This window comes from Anolis carolinensis, chromosome 6 (genome assembly GCF_035594765.1).
Source record: "Anolis carolinensis isolate JA03-04 chromosome 6, rAnoCar3.1.pri, whole genome shotgun sequence".
Classification (NCBI taxonomy): Eukaryota; Metazoa; Chordata; class Lepidosauria; order Squamata; family Dactyloidae; genus Anolis; species Anolis carolinensis.
The window spans coordinates 49,047,177-49,072,934 of NC_085846.1; the positions used below are offsets into that span (position 1 = coordinate 49,047,177).

General features: G+C 39.4%; 1 protein-coding gene across 1 annotated transcript in view; it reads right to left on the reverse strand.

The window, feature by feature from the left end:
- The window catches only part of ahrr (aryl hydrocarbon receptor repressor), a 37,175-nt gene that overhangs the window by 5,252 nt on the left and 6,165 nt on the right, over positions 1-25,758 (reverse strand). The window contains exons 2-9 of the mRNA XM_016994457.2: positions 25,144-25,221; positions 22,074-22,255; positions 12,064-12,164; positions 6,589-6,678; positions 5,146-5,275; positions 4,654-4,787; positions 1,304-1,503; positions 815-876 (exon numbers count right to left, since the gene is read on the reverse strand). Coding sequence (XP_016849946.1) covers positions 815-876; positions 1,304-1,503; positions 4,654-4,787; positions 5,146-5,275; positions 6,589-6,678; positions 12,064-12,164; positions 22,074-22,255; positions 25,144-25,205 — 961 coding nt within the window. The 5' untranslated portion in view covers positions 25,206-25,221. The remainder of the gene's footprint in view (positions 1-814; positions 877-1,303; positions 1,504-4,653; positions 4,788-5,145; positions 5,276-6,588; positions 6,679-12,063; positions 12,165-22,073; positions 22,256-25,143; positions 25,222-25,758) is intronic.

Here is a 25,758-nt window from a genome sequence, read left to right on the forward strand (position 1 = left end):
AAACCATGAAATGCAGTCTGACACTTCAACTGCCATGATTCTAGGCTATGGAATCATGGTATTCGTAGTTTGGTAAGGCACCAGTCTAGAGAAGGCTAAAAGACCTTGTAAAACTACAACTCCCAGGAACACAAAGCATTGCGCCATGGCAGTTAAAGCTGTGTTTGGCTGCATTAAATATACAGTGTAGAGGCCTGGGAAAACTCTGGCCCTCCGGGTGTTTTGGACTTCAACTTCCACAATTCCTAACAGCCTACGGGCTGTTGGGAAATGTGGGAGTTAAAGTCCAAAACACCTGGAGGAGCCAGAGTTTTCCCAGGCCTCTACACTGTATATTAAATTTAGCAGCTAGAGAATAGAAAAATCTCTCACTCAGAGTTATAAAAGCAAAAATATGAAGGTAAAAAACCTGTCAGACTAATAATGTATATAATCTGATACATGTAATAATTAAAGAAGCAGGAAGAAAACATGGGGTGAATCACACTTATAATTTTTTCTGCTATATGTGTTCCTATTTTTTTAAAGAATGAAACTTTTATCAGTACTCCCAATTTAATGGAAAGGTGCTCAAGATGATTAAATGATTCTCCAAAAAGAAAGAGAAATAGAGAAAGAAGGAAAGGAAAGGATGGGAAAGGAAAAGAGACAGCTACTGCACTGAATAAACATTAGTAACCTTAGTTGTATTAATGGCTGGGGGGGATAGGAAACCCAGAGAGAAAAAGCGATTTTCAAAAATCTCCACATAAATATTATTACCTGATAAATGCAAAATAAATGAACTCAGTGAAAACATAGGTGAAAACATTACCTTCTTGGAAAGAATTTCTTCTATGAAAATCAGCCAAACACTGTCCAGAATGAGCCTTTGAGCTGTAAAGTACCAGTGGTTGAGAAATCATTAATAAGTTACATTGTTAAGAAAATGTCCTAAAGTTAAGAATATGTCCAAAGAAACATTCAAAATCACTTAGTAATTGCTGAATATCTCACATGAATAATTTCTGTTCTCTACAAGTAGCAGTCACAGGACAAGACAAATTACAGCATGCTAGGGAATAGGTTCCCAGTTTTGAAGCATTATTTAATCATGTATGGAGATATCCCTTTATCTCATGACTAAGAAAAATTGTCATGTGTGGAATTTTTTAAAATGCTACTATAGTTGCTGGAAGAAGGTATACTGGGAGCTTGGTGGCATAAATATCTGGGACCTGTGTTTATCAGGTGTGTGTTTTTAACATTATCACCAGTGACCAAGTCAATGAAGAATAAGTATTAAAACTGCATTTGGACTTGCTTTGTATTTGCTGATGCTGCATGATCAGATCTGCATTTTGCTTTCACAAAAAAACTTTTTAACTTCATGTCTGTCACCGAAGGAAGCAGGAGTGGCACCACTATGCAGAATAAGGATAGCTGGGGAGGTAGTATTGCTCCTGATGATGATTTCTTCTTCTGTCCAAAGATAAATTTTAGTTTACCTTGAAAATGCATGGTCTGAAAAAATAGCAAAATACAGAAGAAACAGTGTAAACAATTGCAATCCCCAAAAACCTCTACATAAAGTACTGAGAGCCAGTTGTGATGTTATATCTATATATATAAAAGAGTGATGGAATCAGGGCACCGGACAAAACAACAAAACTACAGGCCCCACAACCTCGAAATTTGACAACACAACCCATCATCCACGCCTCTAGGTTGATACAACAAAAAGAAAAGAAAAATAAAGTCCTAATTTGAGGGAGAGCAATAATTGTTTTTATCCAATTGCTGCCAGTTTAGAGGGCTAATCTCTGCCCACTTGGTCTCCTAGCAACCAACTCAGCCAAGGGACAGCCAGGGTTCAGTTAGGGGACAGGCAGATTTAGGCCTCACTTAGGCTTCTTCCACAGATTATTTAATTTGCACTGGATTATATGGCAGTGTAGACTCAAGGCCCTTCCACACAGCTATATAACCCATTTATAATCTTATATTATCTGCTTTGAACTGGATTATTTTAACTCCACACTGCCTTATAATCCACTTCAGTGTGCATTTTATACAGCTGTGTAGAAGGGCCTCATATAATCCAGTTCTAAGCAGATAATATAAGATTATCAATATACAGTAGAGTCTCACTTATCCAACATAAACAGGCCGGCAGAACATTGGATGTTGGATAATAAGAAGGGATTAAGGAAAAGCCGATTAAACATCAAATTAGGTAATGATTATACAAATTAAGCACCAAAACATCATGTTATACAACAAATTTGACAGAAAAAGTAGTTCCATGCACAGTAATGCTATGTAGTAATTACTGTATTTACAAATTTACCACCAAAATATCACAATGAGTTTAAAACACTGACTACAAAAACATTGACTACTAAAAGGCAGACTGCATTGGATAATCCAGAACATTGGATAAGTGAATGTTGGATAAGTGAGATTCTACTGTAACCCATACTTCACCACAGCAATGCGTGGCCGGGCACAGCTAGTGTTTAGATAATATCACAGTAGATAGCCACTTTGAGTCCCCTTTGTGGACAGAAAAAGTGGGGTTTAGAAAAACAACAACAATAATAATTTCTAAATGGCTACAGTCACTTCAATGCTGCAAAAACCCGCATCACTGTAGCAACATGTATTGAGATCCACCTTGATGAAATACTGAAAGACACTGTGATATTATCCTCCCAAGCTTAAAAAACTCACAGTGAGGCTGGATCTACACTACTATATAATCCAATTTCTCAATCCAGATTATCTGCTTTGAACTGGATTATATGAGTTTACATTGCCATATAATCCAGTTCAAATTTGATAATCTGGATTCAAAAGATGGATTATATGGCAGTGTAGACAGGGTCTGAGATGCAATAAAGTTTAGCTTGTAGAGCAGTAGTTCCCAATCTGTGGTCTATGGACCACCAGTGCTCCTCAAGAACTGAAATATAGTCTGCAGCCTCACTTGAGCGCAAATGTTGGGCCTCACTTGGCAAGGAGGAGATGGTGGCAGTAGCTGCAGCAGTAGGAGAGACAGGTCCAACAACAACAACAACAACAAACTTTATTTATATACTGCTCTATCTCCCGTGGGGACTCAGGCAAAGGAGGGGGAAACGGGTGATTCTCCACTTGCATACTTGTGTGTAAATTGTTCCTCTTCCTGTTCTGAGCAAGCATTGTAGTAGTCACAAAAAATTAAAGGGATTTCTAAAGTTACAAAGCACCTGTCCTGTAGCACTGGACATTTTTATAAAATGCTTGCCTTACTTTGCTAAAGTCAGACCCAAGAGATTCAGTACTTCCATCTGTTAATTCCATTAAGGGAGGCTGTTGATGAAATTTATCTTCAGTTTTCCACCAAAAAAGGAACCCAGTAATCTATTTCTAATCTAATACTCCCTTACTTTGGGAAACGAGCATTCATGAAACTCCTGCCTCATAATGTTGTGACAGTCAGCTTTTACGGATCTTCTGTTGAAATTTGTTTACTTTTTTGTCTGGTTTTTTTGCTATCCCAAGATGGATTTATGAAACAATAAATGTTTCTCCATACCTCACAACCTCTGAGGATGCCTACCATAGATGTGGGCAAAACATCAGGAGAGAATACTTCTGGAACATGGCCACACAGCCCGACAGACATACAACAACCCTGTGATCCCGGCCATGAAAGCCTTCGACAACACAATAAATGTAAGTTTTCGTTCTCGTTTATCTTACAAGCCCAACATGATTTTGGTCCAGGTTACCTAAAGAATCGCCCTCTCCAATACAATCCGCCCCAAACACTTAAGTCCTCTGGCTTAAGTCCTCTTACCAGCTAGAACTCAACTGGCAACTAGAGGACCTTATCATCGCTGCCCCAAGAGTGTGGAACAGCCTGCCGGAAGAGCTCTGACAGCTAAGTGAGCTGTTGGAATTTTAAAACCTATCTCTTGCGGCAAACAGTTTTTAACATGAATTTTAAACATGTGTTCTTTGTTTAATCTCCATTTTGTGTATTTTAATACATATTTTATAGAAATACATTTTAATATGTGTATTTATGGCATTTTTACAATGTTTATGTGTTTTAATTATTCTGTAACCTGCCTCGAGCCATGAGGAGAGGCGAGTAAGAACTAAAATTATTATTATTATTACTATTATTATTCCCTGTTCCCTATTGAAAGCTATGCTGCATTCTGCTTGAAATATTCCTAAATGAGCCTCAACATAACCTCTTACCTCTTAGGACCTCATCACATTTATGAAGGGTAGTGAGGCGATTCGCCAGCCTCTGTGGCAAATCCTCAGGGCAGCGGAGCAATACCAGTGCCCTGCACCCTACCTCACCACGGAGGGAGGTGTCACCACCCAGCTTCCCCCTGTTGTTTTCTATGAAACACTGGAAGCCTCCCATGATGGCGGCGCTGCCTCCTTATACCTCTTTTCAGGCACGGAGCCCTGTCAGAAGTAGATCAACATCATGTAATGGGATCCAGCCGGCTCTGTGCCTTAGGAAATGGTACAAGTGTTGTAGAACTGGCATTTTTGTCTGTCTGATGAAGTCCATAGTGAAATATTTGACTGACATGTGGATACTCACAATAAAAGCAAAGTATGGTGTAAATAGGCATATGGCCTATGACTTATTTAGCTACTCACAAGGAAACCAGAGGTGCTGTCCAAGAGGCAGCGGATTCGACAAGTAAAACAACGAGTTAAAAATGATGAAAAGTCTGTTGTTGTATTGGCACTCTCCTGTTCTGTATACATTTTGCTAAGAATAAATTCTTCCCCTGAAAAAATATATGAAAAGTACATTTCAGATACTGAGCTTCTGCTTAAAAGCCTTGGTGGTAGAGTATGTTAAATGTACATAGGAGATTGATGAGGAGGGAATAAATAGAAGTCAGTAGATTCTGTTGAAACCAAACCCTGGGGAAAGACAGGGAAGGTAATAGTATAAACTCGGGGGAGGGGGGGGAGGAAAGCAAATGGTGATAGGCAGAAGACAAAAAATTAAATCAGTGATAGCACTTGAAGAGAAAAATGAATAGACAAGGAAATAATCCCATACTTCTGCCCTATTACTCTTGAATCTTGATATAAATATTGTAGGCTTATACTTGTATCAAGACTATTAATCCAACATACCTGTCTCTCTGTGTGTATGGTCTCCAGATACTAGCTTTGGTGGATCCATGGCCCAATGTAGTTGTCTGCAGAAATCCAGACGATCATCCACATGAATATAATCATATATATTTTGATGCATTACATCAGTCTGGAATATTCACAACAATTGTTACATTTATTCATTCTTTTGCATGTGATTTTTTTTTTTACAAAGAAGAGCTTGAAGTTTTGGTAAGTAAGGATTTTTTTAATCATAAAATTTCAGCCTTCAAACTCTTCTCTCTTCTCTATGGGATTACTACTACTGGGGAAATCAAGGAAGATTTGGGGCTTTAGGTAGAACATAAGGCATCTGTGCAGAATTAATACTCCCTCCACTAGTCCCTCTGCATAAAACTATAGAGATTTTTATGCAGTCTTCAAGTACTATTTGCACTCATGAAACTTAGAAATATATATGCAAGGTGATGTCCAAAATACATTTTCTGAGCAGGAAGCTATTTTTGCACAAAGCCCATCATGTATATTGTACAGATGGAGACTTTGTAACAGATGTGATGAGCATGTGTCACACTATTCTAACCAACAAGGTTACTCAAATGTTACATTAGAAAATGTTGTTTCAATTTCTATTGCTGTGTTGATAGCATCAATCTACGGCTTTTCTGTTTTAATGAACTGAAGCAGTGTACTTTTTATAATGCACAACTTGAATAAACATCCTGACTTTTTGCTTTATCTGAGCTCTCAGGAGCTCAGTTTTCAATCCATACAGTGATACATCTTGTTGAGATCTGCTTTAAGTTTTCAAGAACCATTTATATTTTGCAAGTACACACAACGAATCATCCCTTTTGGCTTGATGGATGCAGGGCTAATTGGCTTGTAAGTTCAAAGCAAGCCTGAGCACTTGTTAATACAAATGACTGCACAACTCTAACTACACTGGTATGTTTTTATGCTACAGTTGTATAAGATCTTGGCGTTAAAGTGAAACCATTGCATTTGTTGTACTTAACACATATATTCAGTATTTCTAAGTATTTAATACCTGAAAAACAAGCTGAGAGATGTGTTTTTATAACTCCACACACACCAAATTTTGGAAAGGCATGACATTTTAGAGATCATAACCTTTTGGAAAACCAGAATCTCCATAGCCATATGGAAGTGTGACCTTTTTGGAGATCAATTGGCATTCACACAATTTGGAATAATCATAACCTTTTTGTAAAGTATGATTTTCCTGAGAAGAGTTAAAAACTCGCTTGAGTCCATCTTTTTCTTAGTGGTAAGTATCCACTAGTAGTCATGCAAGGCAATTTAGATTTCTTGGTTGTTAGACTGATATCCCTGGGTTTCTCTTTGAACTGTATTAAGTTTCTGTGGAAGACAGCATTTGGCTAAAATTTATTAATTAAAATTGCATTAATGGCAGTATCCATTATTGTATATATTTACCTGGTGAAATCCTAGATAGTCCACAATGGTTGGTGATGCATAGAATATCATTCCATCACCACTCACTACCAGTGCAAAACCACTCAGTGACTACGGAAGAAAGAAACAATAAGGAAATAAGTCATGAGGAAACAATATCGTCAAAATTTCTCTTGATCATTCATTTCAGGAGTCATCAGATATTTGCTTCCTAATGGAATCTAAAGAAAAATATTAAAGATGCACACACTCATACATGGATATGTAGGATTTCCTGAACAGCTATATATGCACATGCCTTCAAAGTGTGTTTCTTGCACTTATTTGGTACAAGAAACAAGCAGAAGTGGTTGCAGGAGGTTCCAGACAGCGCTAAAGTCTGCTTCAACCTGGATTTTAAAAACCCGGGTCGGGGTGGACTGTGGTCCGCACACAGCCAAAAAAGCCTACACTTTCTGTGGGCGCTGTTTACATGTCCTCCCAGTACCTACCAAGAGAACAAGGAGACAGCCCCACCCCTCTCCAAATCCCCCCAAACCCCTTTTAAAAATAAAATAACTTTATGGCGAATGCATTCATGTTTACATGGGGCGTCATCTGGACGCCCCCCGCAAATATCCAGGAGGGCGCAGATTTTGTGCCCTGTCCGGATGTGCCCTGCAATGCATTCATCTGGTTAATGTATCTCCAGATTTGTTCAGTAGGGTTCCTGATCTCCTGTACTTGACCAATCCAGCTATATGCTTAAGGTAGTGACGATATAACACAAATGATCGATGCCTTTAAGATACAGCACAATAGGCTACATGGTCTAATATCATCCCTGTGATATTAATAATGCTCATTCTCTGGACTTGTTTTTGGCTTAAATTAACCAATCAACAGCATATAAAATTATATAACCAAAAAACAAGCAAATCCAACAATAATTTATGTTTGTACAATATGTAAACAAAGAGATTAAAAATTAAAGAGTTCTTAGGATCCTGACTAATTTTTGTTAAAAAAAATAATATTATAAGGAGTATTACAAGTAAATAAAGCTAATTTTAACCCATGAGCATAAATGACAGCATGTGGAAAATCCATATGGATTTAATAACGGATACAATTTCTATTCTGGGATAAATACTTAAAACATATGAAATACTTAAGTACTGTGAACATTTGTTTGTGGTAAAATAGAAGGGTTTTTAAAAATTCTTATATAAGTAGTGAGATCATATTTTCCTCCTTAAAAAAGAAGAAAAAATATTTAGCTAAGATATGTACTCTGTGTTCTTTGTCAAACATGTAAATACAATTATATACCCATAAAATTCTGCACCTGCTACTTAACAATTAGCTTTTTGGAGTAAGTACTGTGTGTGTGTTGGTGTTCAAAATATTTCCCATTTTAAATCTATACATTTATTTCATGAAGAAAGTTTAGAATCTTATTTTTAAAAGGAACATATACTTTCCCTTTGCAATGTATTTTGTCATACTTTCTTTCCTTTTTCTTCAGCACAAAGGAACGTTTTTCTGAAAACATCTCAAAGCAATTCTGGTCATGATCACATTTAGCAAAAACTTTCATTAAAAAGTCTCAGCCAGGGGTCTGGAGAACAAGCCCTATGAGGAGTGGCTTAAACCGCTGGGCATATTTAGCCTGCAGGAGAGAAGGCTGAGAGGAGACATGATGGCCATATATAAATATATGAGGGGAAGTCACAGGGAAGGGGGAGTAAGCTTGTTTTCTGCTGCCCTGGCGACTAGGACGCGGAACAATCGCTTCAAACTACAGGAAAGGAGATGCTACCGGAATATTAAGAACTTCCTCACTGTGAGAACTGTTCAGCAGTGGAACTGTCTGCCTAGGAGTGTGGTGGAGGCTCCTTCCTTGGAGGCTTTTAAGCAGAGGCTGGATGGCCATCTGTGGTGGGTGCTTTGAATGTGACTTTCCTGCTTCTTGGCAGGGGGCTGGACTGGATAACCCATGAGGTCTCTTCCAACTCTATGATTCTATGATTTATTTCTCTTACTGTTAGGATGCCACATGCTGGCGTTGGGGAATAGGCTGTTTGGGTCACTCTGGCATGTTGGAATGCAGGGAGAGAGAGAGAACGGGTTGATACGGCCATCTGGCCCGGCTGGTGTTTTGAGAACCAAACTGGAAGAATTGAAAGTAGACTGAGGAGAAGGGGGTTGATGTAAAAGAGGGTATAAAAGGCGCCATGTCAATTGTGTATTAGATCCATCTTGCTTGTTTTCTGATGGTCAAGAATAAAGTATATCCAGTGTTCCTGAAACATCGTGAGCAGTCTTTATTCTAGGGGGCCTCAGAACCTGACATTAAGACGGTTTTCTCCCAACGCTTGCCCTGTACTACCTGCAACCATACAGTGAGAGCATCATGTCCTTTGAAGGAGAGGAAGATTTGTTGGAGACGGAGCCTGCAGCTGGCCATGAGCTGAGTGCTCAAGGAGCTTTGGCCACAGCCCTTGATTTGGATCTGTCCGGCATAGATGGTGAAGCTGAGGGTGGCCCCTTGATGACGGTTTTACCCCTAACTCCACCCAGATGGCTGTGGGGAGAGGAATAACTTTAAGGCAAAAGGCTCCCCAGCAGGCGTCAGAAGAAGAGATAGAAGAGCCCTCTTCTGAAACAAAGAGTCTAGCAAAAAAGGTCGACGCCATGGAGAGAATGCTACAAACCTTCTCTTTTCAATTGAATGAAATGAGGAAAGAGGTAACAGCCTCATGGATGGCTGTTGCAGAACAAAGAGACCAGAGGCAGAGCCACTCTCAAAGAGAGGTGACGGCGTCTTGACCCATAAAAGATGTTATAGACTGGGAACCACCCTGTACATGTCGACAGCTGCAGGGGTTTGGGGGGTTTGCCAATTTTTATCAGCAGTTCATAAAAGACTTTGCCAAGATTGCGCTGCCGCTAACCGAGCTACTAAAAACTAAAGGGAGGGGGGAGGCCTGTACGATAACAACCCCAGGGGCGCACCTCAACTTGTCCTATGAGTGTCAACGTGCATTTGATCACCTTAAAAGGCTTTTTACCACCCAACCATTCTTAGCACATGCATAGACAGACTGCCCTTTTGTCCTACACTGTGATGCTTCTGAAGGGGCCTATGAAGCCATACTGTTACATGAGGAGGGGAATCTGAGGCCATGTACCTACCTTTCTAAAAAAATTCCAAGACTGAGAGAAGATGGCATGTGTGGGAGAAAGAGTTGTTTGCAGTCAGGGCAGAGCTGCTTAATTGGTGCCACTTTCTGGAGGGGACGAAACTGCCTTTTCAAGTATGGACTGATCATAAAAACCTTCAAGTCTTGCAAACACCCCCAGGTTGAATGCTAAGCAGCTTCGTTGGGCTCAGTTTTTCAGCCGTTTCAATTTCACGTTACATTTCTTCCCTGGCAAGCAGAATATTTTGGCTGATGCCCTCTCCCGCATGCCTCAGGCAGATTACTCCTCACCTGGGGAGATGGGAACAGTATTTACCAAGCCTCAGTTGGGACTGGTTGTCCAAACTAGGGTGCAATCAAAAGCTCGGAAGAAGGTCCTGTCCTCTCTGTGCCTCTCCAAGGCAACTGGATTACAAAATTTTTTGCCCATACTTCTACGGATGAATGGTTGTTAAGCCATAAAGAGGGTCTGGTTGAAAAAGATGGACTGTGGGTTAAGGGGGACCACTACTATGTGCCTAAAGCCTCCTCAAGCTAAGATAACTACCAACTGTTACATGTACTTCTTGTTCTACTTACGGTAATTGCATTTCAGCTTCTACTAACTATAAGCAATTTATTCAAAATCAACACATATCCATGAATCATATTCATATTAACAATTAATTCATTTTCACTAAAATTCAAATTTTCCTAATTTTTTATAAATTAATTTTTAGGATATTAATTTATTCCCAAATTTCATTCCCTTTTAATTTAAATTAATCATATCTTATAATGTCACTCCATTTTTCCTTTTAAACTAGATTAACCTTGTTACAGTTCATTATTTTCCAAAATATTATATTGTTATTTTTCCCTTTTTATTTGAAACGGTTCACCTGTCCAGAAATAATGTTAATACAAGCAGTTTGAACATTTTATCTAAAATTCAATTCTTGTTATTTATTTGATGATTTTACTATATTTCAACCATGTTTATATATTGCCTTATTATATTTACCCCTGCATTCCCACTGTTTTTTTTCATAAATTCCCCCTTCCATTAAAGAAGTTATTTTATTTTAATCTCTCCAGAGTTCTCAATTTGTTGATCCTGGTTCAGTCTAAATGGTGGGGTTGGGTGGGGTGGGGGGTGTTAGTAAATCAAATCCTTCCACATTTGCAGTTTTGACTTTTGTGGATCTGCCTATTCATAGATCTGACTTAAATGTTTTGTCTATGTCCTCCAGTATGTCCTTGCGGCCAATTTCCTCCAGATTTCTAGAGGGTCATACTGGAGGACCTAGAAATGCCTAGAGTACTGTTATCTCAGATAAAAATAGGAATTTCTTTATTTGCAGGTTTTCACGAACATGGAGGGCTCATTCTACATTGACAGCCTTACAAAATCTTTAGCATGTGTACTACTTTTAATTGACAATTATTTTTTTCCATTGTATAGGAATCATCCATAAATTTGTGGCCATTGAGTGCAATACTTTCCTTCCCGAAACATGCCAGGGGAATGCAGCTAGTGACTGAGTGATTGGGACTGGTCCAAAGACTACCACTTTGAGTAGCACTTTCTTAAGCAGAATCCACACCCACAAATAATTCACCAGTGTGCACTATTCTGCCCTGGTTTGAAATTGGCTAAGGCCCCCAAATCCTTTATAATCCAGATTGAATTTAAATTGACAGCCACACATTTATTTTGCCTAGAGTCAAATCGGCACAAAAAGGAGTTTTGTCACACAGCAACAGCACTGCATTTTTTTCTTCCTAGTATACATATCAACTTATCATCCATAAGCTTTTCTTGTTTTTCTATCATTGTCAGGTTGCTCCTGACACACACACACACAAAAATCATTGTTACGAGCCATCTGCACTCACATTGGTTGTCTCCTTCATCAGTTTCCCTCAGCCAGAAAAATTAAATGCTTCCGCCTTCAGTTTTGAGCACATTTAAAATTACCTAGACAGATCTTCCCTCAAGATTGACAGGGATTTTTAGAAATCCTACAGAGTAGAGCAGCTGGCTTGTAAAGCTATCCCCAATCCAGTATAAACCAGCCTGATCTTCCCTGTGTTTCTTTGAATCTGTAGAACATTAATTTCACAACTCATAACAAAGCATTGGAAAGTATGCCAAAGATAGTGGTTTGCCCATGGAAAGTGAGCTTATGATCAAAGTGAGATGTGAACAAGATGATATGAACCAGATAATAATCAGTTCGTAGGCAAGATCATTCAAAGTAGTTACAAGGTAGAGATAAGGTAAACCCGTCCTCAAAGTTAAATTTAAGAAATGCTATTTGTCACCCACCTCTAGTAAGAGTCCACCTTCTGAGATTACAGGTTCTTTGAGGACACCAACATCTTTCATTCCATGATTTGCATGCTTTCTCAGCTGCTTCTCTTGAACTGCTATTGCATAGAATGGATACATATATAACATTAATAGCAATAATAAACATGGGACATTATTTAGGCATATTTTATTCAGTTGTTATATATTCTTTTGCCTTTATGGGTGATTCAAATCACCATTTTTGACTTTGTTGCTGTTGAAAAGTTGAAGATGAGCACACTGAAAAATATGCAAAAAATTCTCTAATAATTTCAAATAGAAAATATATATTTTAAAAGAAACATTATTTTGGCAGTCTGTCCAGTTAATCAATATTGACTCCTTTTTTCTGAATGCATGTTAATTATTTGTAACTCTTAAGCAAAACCTTGCATCTGTATGTATTTTAATTTCACATAATCGGTACAATGTAAAACAGAACCTATTATTGAAGGAGTCTATCAATGCCAATTTAGGTTGTTTGAAATTACAGGGACACATAACATTTATGCAAAGAATCAGAGAATCTTATGGGCCTCAATGGGAATTTAAGTTCACCTCACTACTATACAGGAATAAACAGCAAGCACTCCTAAAAATAAGAAACAAGAGAAATAAGGTTGAACACTGTGAAAGCCACCCACTGTATGGCTATCAGCTTCCTCCTAGTAGACTTAAATCAAGGAAAAGTTTCATGAAAACCACCACTCCTTTAAATGTTTCTCAAGCAACAGCACGAATATCTCTGTGGACAGAAATACCAGGCACTTCCAACTGGATAGCCCCCCAAGAGGGTCTTCCTCCAAGGCAAACCAAGAATGGGCAACTTAGAAGTCCCTGAATAGACTCAGAAGTGGAGTTGGAAGATCAAAAGACAAATTGGCAAAATGGCACTACTTAGAAGAATCCTTCACCTTGTGTGACTGTGGAGCAGAACAAACAACTCAGCATATTTCCAGGATGAGGAGCCACTGGTAAGGATCCTTTCTGTTTGGGCGGTTAACCATTTCCCAGTCCATCTAACAGCAGCATTGTCTAGCCCACATTTCATTAGCTTCTTTGTGAGAATATAATGGGGACCTTGTCAAACGCCTTACTGAAACTACATCCATAGCATTCCCTTCATCTACCAAGCTTATAACGCTGTTAAAAAAAAAGATAAGGTTTATCTGACATGACTTGTTTTTGAGAAACCAGAGTTGATTTTTGTGAATATGGCATTCCTTTCTAAATTTTTACAGATTGTCTGCTTAATCACTGAACCAATTTAAGATCCAAGTATACAAAGAAGTCCTCCCTTGTAACATTCATAGGCATAATGCCCTCCAATACAACCAAAGCATTAAAGTATCAATTATAATTTCTGAAAGGCGCCCTGAATCACTGACCTGGGAAGGAACAAACTGAAATAAATAAAATGGAAAATTATTTGATTTGAGTATTTACGCCTTTGACTGACTTAATATTATAACTATACATTTATATTTGACTTTTCTCCAAGGAGCTCATAGTGGTGTACATCGCTCTTGCACTCCTCACTCCAAATTATCAAAACCACTCCTGCAGCACAAACCAGGCTGAGACCTGGCCATGGTCAGTCACCAAGAGAGTTTCATGGGCCAGTGGAGGACTTCACCTGAATATCCCAAATCCCAGCCTAACCATTCTTACCCCTTCGTTATCTTTATGTATTTCTTTACTTGGCTTCATTCCTTTCCTTCCCTTCTCTTCCTTCCCTTTCTTTTCTTCTCTCCTTCCAAAACAGGAACTGACAATATGAGTTTGAGCAAAACAGCTAAAACAATATGCAGTACAAAAGGTAAAAGTGCATTAAATGATTCATCCAATTAAAACATTAATCTGAAGTAAATAAAAACTCATAAGGGCCCTTTTAGCCAGTTAACACATCTTTTTCTCAGTTCTTACCAGCATCACACTACATGCCAATAACTCCCTCCACTACAACTACCATCAAACAATATTCTTTCCTTTTAAATTTCTCCTTCCTGCCTCTTTTCAAAAATAATATATACTGCCAAATCAGAATTCTTGTCTTTCCCACGAAGATGTGCCATCTTCTAACAAGCAGCATTGAGCCTTTTTGTAGGCTGTTCGGCTTTTTTGAGAGCTTGCGTGATTAGAGCTTATAGATATCTCTTCCCTGCATGTGAACAAATGTTGGGCACACAGCCACACATTTACTTGAAAGCTCCACCCTTTGCTTCCTTCCCCTCCTTCCAGCTGAGCCCCCCCCCACACACACACACCAGGGGGGAGAACACGCCTTCGTATAAAAGGATAGTGCTGAGTAACCAGGGCTCTGCTGTCACGCAAGGAGAACAGACTGTCAATCTTTCCATGCAGCTCACAGTGGCCTGGCTCTTGTTTAAGGCATTGCGTGCAAACAGGCAACCCACATTCCCTTATGAAATTTCTTCATAACAACAGATGTTAAATATTGATGATGCCTGGTTTGTTCTGAATGTTCTTCAGGAAGGTTAAGCTTTCATGTAATAGAAACAAATTTTGTATTGTTATCTGCTATCTGGAATTTTCTTCATGGTCCAAGTAACATCTCAAAAAATAATTTGAGATAAGATAGGAAACTGAGACCTAATAGAAAACTTGAGTTAAGTAAATATTTTCTTTCTCTAGGTAAAGGTAAAGGTTTCCCCTGACGTTAAGTCCAGTCATGTCTGACTCTGGGGGTTGCTGCTCATCTCCATTTCTAAGCCGAAGAGCCGGCGTTGTTCGTAGACACCTCCAAGGTCATGTGGCTGGCATGACTGCATGGAGCGCCATTACCTTCCCGCCGGAGCGGTACCTATTGATCTACCTATTGATCTACTCACATTGGCATGTTTTCGAACTGCTAGGTTGGCAGGAGCTGGAGCTAACAGCGGGTGCTCCCGCCGCTCCCGGGGTTTGAACCTGGGACCTTTTGGTCTGCAAGTTCAGCAGCTCAGCGCTATTTCTTTCTCTAGAAGTTTGCAAAAAATAAATGCTAACCTGTTAATTGTACTTGCAAAGTTCTATTGTTATATTTTGGATCTGTAGAAAAAAACCTCTCTACAAACCGTATTTTGCAAACATGACATCCTTATGTATTAGGGGTGTGCAAAACGGCACAGGATCTGTTCTGTTTTCATTCTGTTTAGTTTCAAATTCTTTGTGTGTGTCCCCCACCCCCTGGATCTGTTTATGGGAAGAATCTTCCCAAAACAGAAACGGCACTTAGGGTTCTGAATTATGAATCCGAACAGCCCTCCTCCTAATCTCCAGGAATCTTTCCAAAAACAGAAACGGGGTGTGGGGGTGTGAGGGGTGGCGAAATTCGAAAAACAAAACAAAACGGATTCAAATACCCCTATATATATTTATGCAATTGAAAGAAAATAATGAAAATGTTTATTTTGCACACCTTGCACTTGTTTTATTTTCACAAGAACTAACTGGTTAAGGTCTACATTGTGGGCCAAAAATTTGAATGAGGCTCTATCCTACTTTGTGTAGAATTACAACATAAATGGGGAGGGGGAAACCTATTCTGCTGAAAGGAGTTTTTGGATACAGTTCGCTATTCGGGAACATTTAGCTGTAATACAGAGCTGCCACACAAATTATTACTGTATATGCATGTATTTTGGGGACTTACTGAATATTTGCTGAGAGCCTACTATGAAGATGCATGAGTTTAATGCAAGGAACTTTATGTGAGTTTTGTTGCTGGAAGTTTTATTATGGTTTTTTTACTCTGCTACCTAAGAGTAAATTTTGATTTTTCATCCATTTTCCTGGCTTGTTTTCTTTTGCTCATTGTGGATACAACAAAGGGCTGGATAAGTCTGGACAGGACTGCACGCAGTTTGTTTTTCAACAAACCCGTAACACAAATAACCTATTATTTGTAATTGTGGCCAGCTCTTCACATTTACTGGGGTTAGGGGCACAGGACCCCTGTTAAAGTTTATTTATTTATTTATTTACTTACTGTGTCAGAAAAGAACCGAGGTACAAACAAGGTTAAAAACTTGACATTATACTAAATGTCCTTTGATCAGTAGCTGGCCACTTGGAGTGCCTCTGGATTTGCTATAAGGTCCTCCATTGTGCATGTGGCAGGGCTCAGACTGCATTGTAATAGGTGGTCTGTAGTTTGCTCTTCCCCACACTCGCATGTCGTGGCCCCATTTCTTAAGGTGGCTCTGCATCTCATGGTGCCAGAGCACAGTCTGTTCAGCACCTTCCAGTCTGTTCAGCACCTTCCAAATTGCCCAGTCTTCTGTGTGCCCAGAAGGGAGTCTCTCATTCGGTATCAGCCATGGCTTAAGGTTCTGAGTTTTAGCCTGCCACTTTTGGACTTTCACTTGCTGAGATGTTCCTGCGAGTCTCTCTGTAGATCTTAGAAAACTATTTCTTGCTGGCTGATATCTGAACAGGGGATGGGTCGGAGATGTCACTGCCTTGGTCCTTTCATTAGTGGCTGTTACTTCCCGTGAAAGTGAAACAGTGAATAAAGAAATTTTCTTTTCTTTTAGCTGAGAGAACATTGCTCTAGGAATTTCTGGGCAGTCCAGAATGGCCGCAGAAAGCTAACCACTGAGTCAAACTGGAGAACATAGAAAAGACAATGCTAAAGATAGAGGTCAGTAAAAAAAAAAAAAGAGGAAAGCCACAATGAAGATGAATAGATGCAATCAAGGAACCACAGCCCCTCAGTCTGCAAGACCTCAGCAGGGCTATTAGTGATAAAGTGACGGAGAGGTCTCTCATTCAGAGAGGGTCACCATAAATAGAAGTTGACTTTGTTACGATATGTAAGAAATCATTGAATGTGTGTGTGTCAATTGCAAAATAAGATGCATAAAGCTGATTGGTTGAACCATGTCTGGAGAGCTGTTAAACTTAGGAGTTTTTGATACTGTCACTATTTTGTTCAGGTAGGAGCTAAGCAGGTGCAGAGAGACAGTTGGAAGAGAGAAGCGAGAGAGAGACAAAGAGTTTGAAGTGTGCTCTTGAGCTGCTGGAAGGAATTTATCCACATGGACAAAGGAAAGAGTATTTTAAATCATAACGTGAGTTGGTGCAACTGAGCATACTGTACATATGTTGTTCTGGGTTTAAGAAGAATAAAGCATTTGTTCTTTATTGTTCACCTGCATGGCACATATCTTCTCTCTCTGGCAAGGCAGTGTGTAGACTACACATTTTTATTTTTTATTACATCACAGACTTGATGGAAGTTCACAACTACAGAAGTTGTCATTGTTGGACATTTTTTTCCTGATATGCACACAATATTCTCCACGTCTTGGCATTTTTCTTGTGTTTTTCAAGTATTAGTTCCAAATTTTTAAACCACTTGCAAGCATATTAATTCCAACTTTTTAAACTCCAGGAGTTTCTAATAAAGCATAGCGTATATGTCACACATCTGTATCCACTATCTTGGTTTTTCCAACCTCATTTTGAACACTAATAATGTTTGGAATAAGGGTGTGACTTTTACTACTGATGGTTTCTGCTTTCTTTCCTTCACTATGTATCTGGTTACCAGAGTCAACAGAAGCAGAACACATCAAGGGCTATTTTTCTCCACTGATAAGAGTCTTTCCAGAAGTGTGCGCAGTTTCCTTGGTTCTGGGGAGAAATGGCAAAACATGGCAATCAGGATCTTCCTATTGGTTTGTGGGTGTGACTGAAGCTGTCTGAAGTCAGTCTCCTGAACTCTCAATGGTTAACACAGAGCTTTGTGGCAAATGGTTCAAAGTACATCAGCAAATTCCGTCAATACTCTGGGAGACAGTTTGACTGGTCTTACAGATCTGAACTCACTTAAGTTAACTAGGTAATTACTGACAACTTCCTTATTAGTCTTGATTTGTAATCTGGATCTCTTGCCAAGATTTCTGCTGATGCATGGAAGCACACAGATATATTTGGGGAGAAAATGAAGCAAACTAAGGACCTCATCAAACTAGAGCTTGGATCCACTTTAAATCCACTTTAGGGAGAGGGCTTTAAACAGCTCAGCCAGATAGGTCTTGGGCCTCACCAAACTACACACCCCAGAATTCTGCAGGAGGCAGAAACTGGATTTAAAGTGGATTCATGTTCTACTGTGATGAGGCAGTAAGTACTGAATATTCCTGCCTACTCACTGCGATCTGTTCGTGTTTTATCATCCTTACTGAGTTTTGGCCTCACTGTTTCCTTGGTTATTCTCTTGCTCCAAAAATAACTTTAAAAAAACTTTCTTGCTCCCTACTTATCTAGCCAGTCCCAGCTCATTCAGAGTATTAGATTTTCCTGTTCTATTTTTGTAAGATTGGGCTACAAATCTGTACTTTTCCTTGGTAATTCAACTTTCCTTCTATTCTTTACATGTGTGTCCCCCCCCCCCCCCCCGACGCCTCTTCCTCCTTAAGCTTGCTTTGGTAATGGCTATACAGGATGTATCCCCTATCTGAAATGTTTTTGAATTTTTGGACCTTTTAATACTTCTGTTTGCATATACATAGTGAAAGAAGAATGAAGTGAAGGGGCTAGTTATACAGCTACTGTAGTACCCGTTGATTTTTTCCTGAAATAACCCTCTCCAAGGGAGGTAAAAGAAGTGAGGGAAGGGCCCTATAAAAACTAAACATCTCAGATGCTTCCACAACTGTCAGCACACATTTTGTCCTTTTAGCAAAGTAGTATTTCAAATTCCCAAATAAAGGAATCTGAATTGGCTTTTTCAGATGCTATTTTTCTTCTCCCATGGCATTTTTGTGATTGCACTTTTGCTACTTCTTCAAGAATTCCCATCCTTGCTAAGTGTCTTACAGTTTTTTCATTTACTTATTTATTGAATTTATAAATGGACATGAGATCCTTTAACCATGGAATTCCACCAAGTACTTCCCTCAGTTTGTTAAAATCAGCTTTCTTGAAATCCAAGATCAGTGTTTGCCTATACTCTATTTTGAACTGACCTACACAACTGGGACTTCTAACATTACTTCTCCCTAAGGTACAGACAACTTGTAATGTGTGTGTGTGTGTGTGTGTGTGTGTTTGTGCGCGCGCCAAAAATGGACAAAGGGTTGACTACGCTCTCCCGCCGCCCCACAATATATTCTACTGAGGTCAGACACTTGCTCTTTCAAAATGAAAGTTTGGAATCTGTATTAGATGAAAATTCAAACATGCAATGGGTGGAATGCCTACAATCTAGATAAATCAGGTAAAATTAAGATTGTCTTAATTTGCACAAAATATACATGCTATTTTCATTATTATACAAATCTGACAACTAAGCATGCACCAAGAAGCATTTATTGACTCAGGATGTGCCTATTATCCAACTGGGTTTGTTTATATGTGAAGCACTCGCATATATTTAATTTCTTTAAAAGGTCACACTTAGAATACATCTATCAAACAGATTTTAGAAATGGGTCTAAACCTAAGAAAACCTTTGACCTTTTCTTTGACATAAATGGCTCCCCTGATATTTTAATCAGTGAGGGACTGCAGCGTCATCATTAAATCAAAGATGGGTTTGGCTACTGGTTGTGTTTTTGTAATAAGCAATGGCAGTATCAGTTGAATATACTTTGGGGTCTCTTCCAGAGGGGGTGGGGGGAGAGATCTGGGATTTAGACTCATCACTCTGCTCCTGATTGTAATCCTTCTCCAAGGTAGGCATGAAGCCAGAACCAATGATATCACATTATATCCATGATGCCTACAGAATATGACTTTTGAGAACCTGAATTTTCACAGTTTCAGGTGCCCAGTATTTTGGAGCATTAGTAAACATGGGGAGCCTTTAATCCAATATGTTAAACTGAAATGTTTGCTGCTGGAAAAGATATGTCAGCAATGTTTATCTAATATTCTGTCTATTCTGTGGTTTCTCAAGGTCTCCAGAAAATGTCTTTCCAATTCTTGTATTCTAACATACTTTTAAAAGCTATTCCAATGAGTTAGGCTGATTTTTTCCCCTCATGTAATAGTCATGGAAAGTGTGACTACTATGCAATCTTTTTGGGTCAGGAGTGACTTGAGAAACTGCAAGTTGCTTCTGGTGTAAGAGAACTGGCTGTCTGCAAGGGCGTTGCTCAGGGGGCGCCAAGATGTTTAATGTTTTACCATCCTATGAGAGGCTTCTTTCATGTCCCTGCATGGGAAGCTGGAGCTGACAGATGGAAGCTCACCTCGCTCCCCGGATTTTGCTGTCTGTGCCCCTGTTCAGAAGGGGAGTGAAGGCAATGTTAGATGGGCATTGGGATGGGGGATCTAATAATGCCTGCAAAAGCCAGTTGGTATTGCTCTCTTATTCCTAGTGGAAACACTGTAATATAGCAAAAATGTAATCCACTATTAAGATTCTAAGACTTTTGAAAAACACTTTCTTCTTTCCCTTGTTTCAGTAAGGTGATATTAATTACTATTATTACAAATTATTAATAATTGCATACTATTATTTTAATATGTATTTTATAGAAATACGTTTAATATGTATATTTTATAGAAATACATTTTAATATGTGTATTTGTGATATTTTTACAATGTTTATGTGTTCTAATTATTCTGTAACCGGCCTCGAGCCATAAGGAGAGGCAGGTAAGAAATATAATAATAATTATTAGTATTACTACTACTACTACTAATAATAATAATAATAATATATACTGATTAAGGTACTGCATACCTTAGGTATGCAGACGATACCACTCTGATGGCCAAAAGTGAGGAAGAGCTGAGGAGCCTTATCACCAAGGTGAAAGAAGAAAGTGCAAAAGCTGTGTTGCAGTTAAACATCAAGAAAACCAAGATCAGGGCAACTACACCTATTGATAACTGGCAAATAGAGGGAGAAAACGTGGAGGCAGTGACAGACTTTATATTTCTAGGCGCGAAGATCACTGCAGATGCAGACTGCAGCCAGGAAAGCAGAAGACATTTACTTCTTGGGAGGAGAGCAATGGCCAACCTCGATAAAATAGTGAAGAGCAGAGACATCACACTGGCAACGAAGGTCCGCATAGTCAAAGCAATGGTATTCCCCATAGTAACCTATGAATGCGAGAGCTGAACCATAAGGAAGGCTGAGCGAAGGAAGATAGACGCTTTTGAACTTTGGTGCTGGAGGAAAATCCTGAAAGTGCCTTGGACCGCAAGAAGATACAACCAGTTCATCCTCCAGGAAATAATGCCCGGCTTCTCACTGGAGGGAAAGATATTAGAGACAAAGCTCAAGTATTTTGGCCATGTCATGAGGAGACAGGAAAGCTTAGAAAAGATGACGATGCTGGGGAAAATGGAAGGAAAAAGGAAGAGAGGCCGACCAAGGGCAAGATGGATGGACGGTATCCTTAAAGTGACTGGGTTGACCTTGAAGGAACTGGGGGTGGTGATGGCCGACAGGGAGCTCTGGCGTGGACTGGTCCATGCGGTCACGAAGAGTCGGAGACGACTAAACGACTGAGCAGCAGCATACTGATGAAGTTTTAAAGTCACCATGATTCCATTGAATTAAATTATTATCCTTTAGGTACTTGAATCAGTATTGTTTTAAAGCAGGAGCCCTCAAACTTTTAAAGCAGAGGGGTGGTCCAAAGTCCCTCAGAGTGTTGGGGGGCCGGACTATAGTTTGAAAAATGCACAAATTCCTATGCACACTGCACCTGTCTTATTTGTAGTGCAAAAAAAAATGAAGAACAATACAATATTTAAAAATAAGGACAATTTTAACCAACATAAACCTACCAGGATTTCAATGGGAAGTGTGGGACTGCTTCTTGCTGATGAGATAGTCAAGTTAATTAGGATTGTTGTTGTTGTGTGCCTTCAAATCATTTCAGACTTAGGGCGAGCCTAAGTCTAAAACTGAGGACAGTTGTGTATGTATCACTGTATGTATCAGTGTGTGTATCACTGCTGTCTATCCCAGCTGGGGACCTCAACAAAACATTATTGTGACTTGAATGCTTACCTTGAAAGAAACTTTTAACTCGAAGATAACTGACGCTGAGACGTAAAACAGAGAGTTTATCCAGTTTAGCTATTATGTCTGGTGGGAAAGGCAGGAGGCTAGCCAGGTGATCTAGCTCAGCATTCAGTCGGTCTCTATGTCTCTTTGAAGGATTTGTTTTTCCAGTCCCAGAGGTAGGCCTCCTGTTTGAGGAGAAAATGAATTACTGAGGCTCGGTTTCTTCTAAGTAAAATAAAATGCAGTGACAATATTCCGTTATCAACCAGAAATACTATATATAACAACTTTTGAAAAACAAATATGTTCCTGGTTTGAAAGTGTTATTTCCTGTTTCATTGTGCGGTACTTACTTTGAAAGTGATTGTTATACTCCAGAAGCTTTGTTTCTGTGGCTATCATTTTAAACCTTTCAATGTACCATTTTAAACCTTTCATATGCCATTTTTAACCTTTTGTGCAGACCTCAAAAACAAAGTTTTTGTAGTTTAATAAACCTTTTCCATATTTTTATGATAGAACCAATTAAGACATGACCTTTTTAACCCAGGAACAAAAATCGTATTACATGGCATCTTCTGTTAGCAGCAACTCAGCAACTTGTACTCAGCAACTCAGGAGAACTCAGGAGTATATGAGGGGGCCTCAAAGACACTGATACAATTTCTGATTTTTTAAATGTACTCTCATGTTTACTCTCACACATAAAGAACCTTGTATTATTGAACTTCTCTGGCCCACGAATATGTTAGGAATAAGTGGAGGAATATTTTATTCTGCAAAAATGACCATACATTTTGCTTGCCAGATGGCTATAATGGTTATAAGACTTCGTGGATAAAACAGATTTATGTTTCACTGTACTATTAATATTGGGTTAAAAACCACTGTAATTGATATACTACTGTTTGTAGCGAACTTGTATTTTGTTACGTCAGGGAATCCATTATCTATTTAGCAAAAAAAAAAAATTGCTATTGCCAATGTTGTTACCTGATATTTGGAACGGAATATATATATAAATGACTAGCTTTGCCTGGCCATGCGTTGCTTGTGGCTTATAGGAATCATTTGTTGGCCAGGTGGAATAGCAGTGAATAGCCTTGCAACCTCAAAGCCTGGCCGTTTTCTGGAGTAGCTGGAATAGCACCCACAATCAAAGAGCCGCTTTGAAGCCTGGCTACTTCCTTTGTAAGGGAATCATTGTTTGGCCAGATTGAATTGCACTGAATAGTCTTGCAGCTTAAAAGCCTGGCTGCTTTCTACACAGGGCATCCTTGCTAGGTCAGGCTGAATGGGACGGAGTAGCCTCATGGCTTCAAAGTCTGGGGATTTTTCACGTAGGGGAAATTTTGGTTGGCCAGGTTAAAAAGCACTGAATAGTCTTGCTGCTTGCAATACTGGCCACTTTCTACCTTGCGGAATCCATGATTGGCCAGTTTGAATAGCAATTAATAGTCTTGGTGTGGCAAGGATGAATGCTGCAAATTAAATGATTAGCATTAAATGGCCTTGCAGCTTCAAAGCCTGCCTGCTTCCTGCCTGGGGGAATCCTTTGTTGGGAAGTGTTAGCTGGCCCTGATTGTTTCCTTTCTGGAACTCCCCTGTTTTCAGAGTGTTGCTCTTTATTTACTGTCCTGGTTTTAGATATTGTATTGTTCTCTATTATTATACCACAGTAATTATTTCATATTAAATTTATAATCTTATATTATCTGCTTAGTAGTGGATTATATGAAGCCCCTTCTACACTGCTGTATAAAATTCACACTGAAGTGGATTATATGGCAGTGTGGACTCAAGATAATCCAGTTCAAAGCAGATAATATAAGATTATAAATGGGTAATATAGCTGTGTGGAAGGACCTTGAGTCTACACTGCCATATAATCAAGTTCAAATCAGATAATCTGTATTTTATAGGCAGTGTGGATCAGGCCTAAATGCACTCTGCCTGTGCCCTGGGCGCCATTTTGGCTGAGGGAGTTGCTAGGATACAAAGAGGGCGGGGCCTAAAAGCAGCGCGGGGGGGGGGGGGGGGGGGCTACAGGCAGCAGAGCCTACCTTTCTAACTGGTAGTTAGGAGGAGAAAGGCTCTTCCTCATCCTCTGTAATTTGGACTATTTTTCTAGGTTTTTTATTGAAAGACATATTTTGGATGACTGTCTTTTGTGGCCAAATTTGGTGTGATTTGGTTCAGTAGTTTTGTTGTTTACTCCATAGTAAAACAAAAATTACATTTTTATATATATATAGATATCATAAAAACATCAAATTATTGTGTTGGATCATATTTTTAAGTGAAAGGAAAAGACATACATCTGCTAAAGAGGATAGATAAAATGAAAAAGGCGTAAATAATACCTGCATTATAAGTTGATAAAGATACCTGTATACAGGCCTGTAGCGAGGGGGGGGGGGTTAGGGGTTCAACCCCCCCCCCCCATTTTTTCAGGTTAAAAAAAACCTGGTTTACTCATGAATTTTAACTGGTTAACAAAATCCCCATGCTAAATCTATGAGACGTAAAACATTAAGAGTCCCTCCAGGCACTATCTCAAGCAGATATTGACAGGTCTGAACCTGGGGGGCGGATGGGTTAGGGGTTCAACCCCCCCCCCCCCCGAAATTTTCCAAACCCCTCCCGAAATATTTTTCTGGCTACGGCCCTGCCTGTATAACTCCTATTGTGTTTGCTGCCACAATAAAACCCAAGAACTGAAATATCTCTATTACATTAGAGATCTCAGCTACCCATTTTCACTCAGACAATCACCCCCAAGGGTGATTGTCAGATGTGTTAAGGTGTAATATACATATTCCCAAGGAAGGTACCACTGAAATCTTGTGTAGTCTAATCAGCATCCTGCACCATGCAGTCTTTACAGTCACACACATTATCAGTTTAGGAGGGTACAATGACAATGGCAAGAAAAGGGAAAAGGCCATGGATAGCAAGTTAAGGATATATAGAATTTGTAAAAGATAATTAAAATAAAATGTATATCCAAAAGCGTTGTAAGAATAAAATGGAAATCTAGTACTTGGGATAATGAAGTAAGTCAATACTTAACTGTTTCTGAATGGGTTTCCGTCTTTTCCTTCCAGCATACAGACATTCCCCTGGTGGAATCATTGTTCTGGCATGGAAACTGAAAAGCATATTCCATTCAAGTCAATCATATCAGCAAAAATGAAATTACAGAAGACTTTAACTACTTATCTGTACAACTAGTGTTACGTCAATATCCTAGTTTGTTACTACATACAGAGCATAAGTCAATATCCTACTTTGTGGGGTTGCCTTTGAAGACAGCCTGGAAGTCTCAATTAGTCCAACCGGTAGCAGCCAGAATTCTAACTGAGGCAGCGAACAGGGAGCATACTACTCCTCTGTTACATCAGCTCCACTGGCTGCCAGTCTGCTACCGAGCCCAATTCAAAGTGCTGGTCTTGGCCTATAAAGCCCTATATGGTTCTGGTCCAACTTACCTGTCTGAATACATCTCCCTCTATGAGCCTACAACAGCTTTAAGATCGTTTGAGGAGGCCCTGCTCTCTGACCCAACCTCATCACAAATGTGATTGCTTGGGATGAGAGACAGGGCCTTCTCAGTGGTGGCCCCTCAGATGTGGAACTCCCTCCCCAGTGACATCAGGCAGGCCCCATCCCTCCTGGTTTTTTAGAA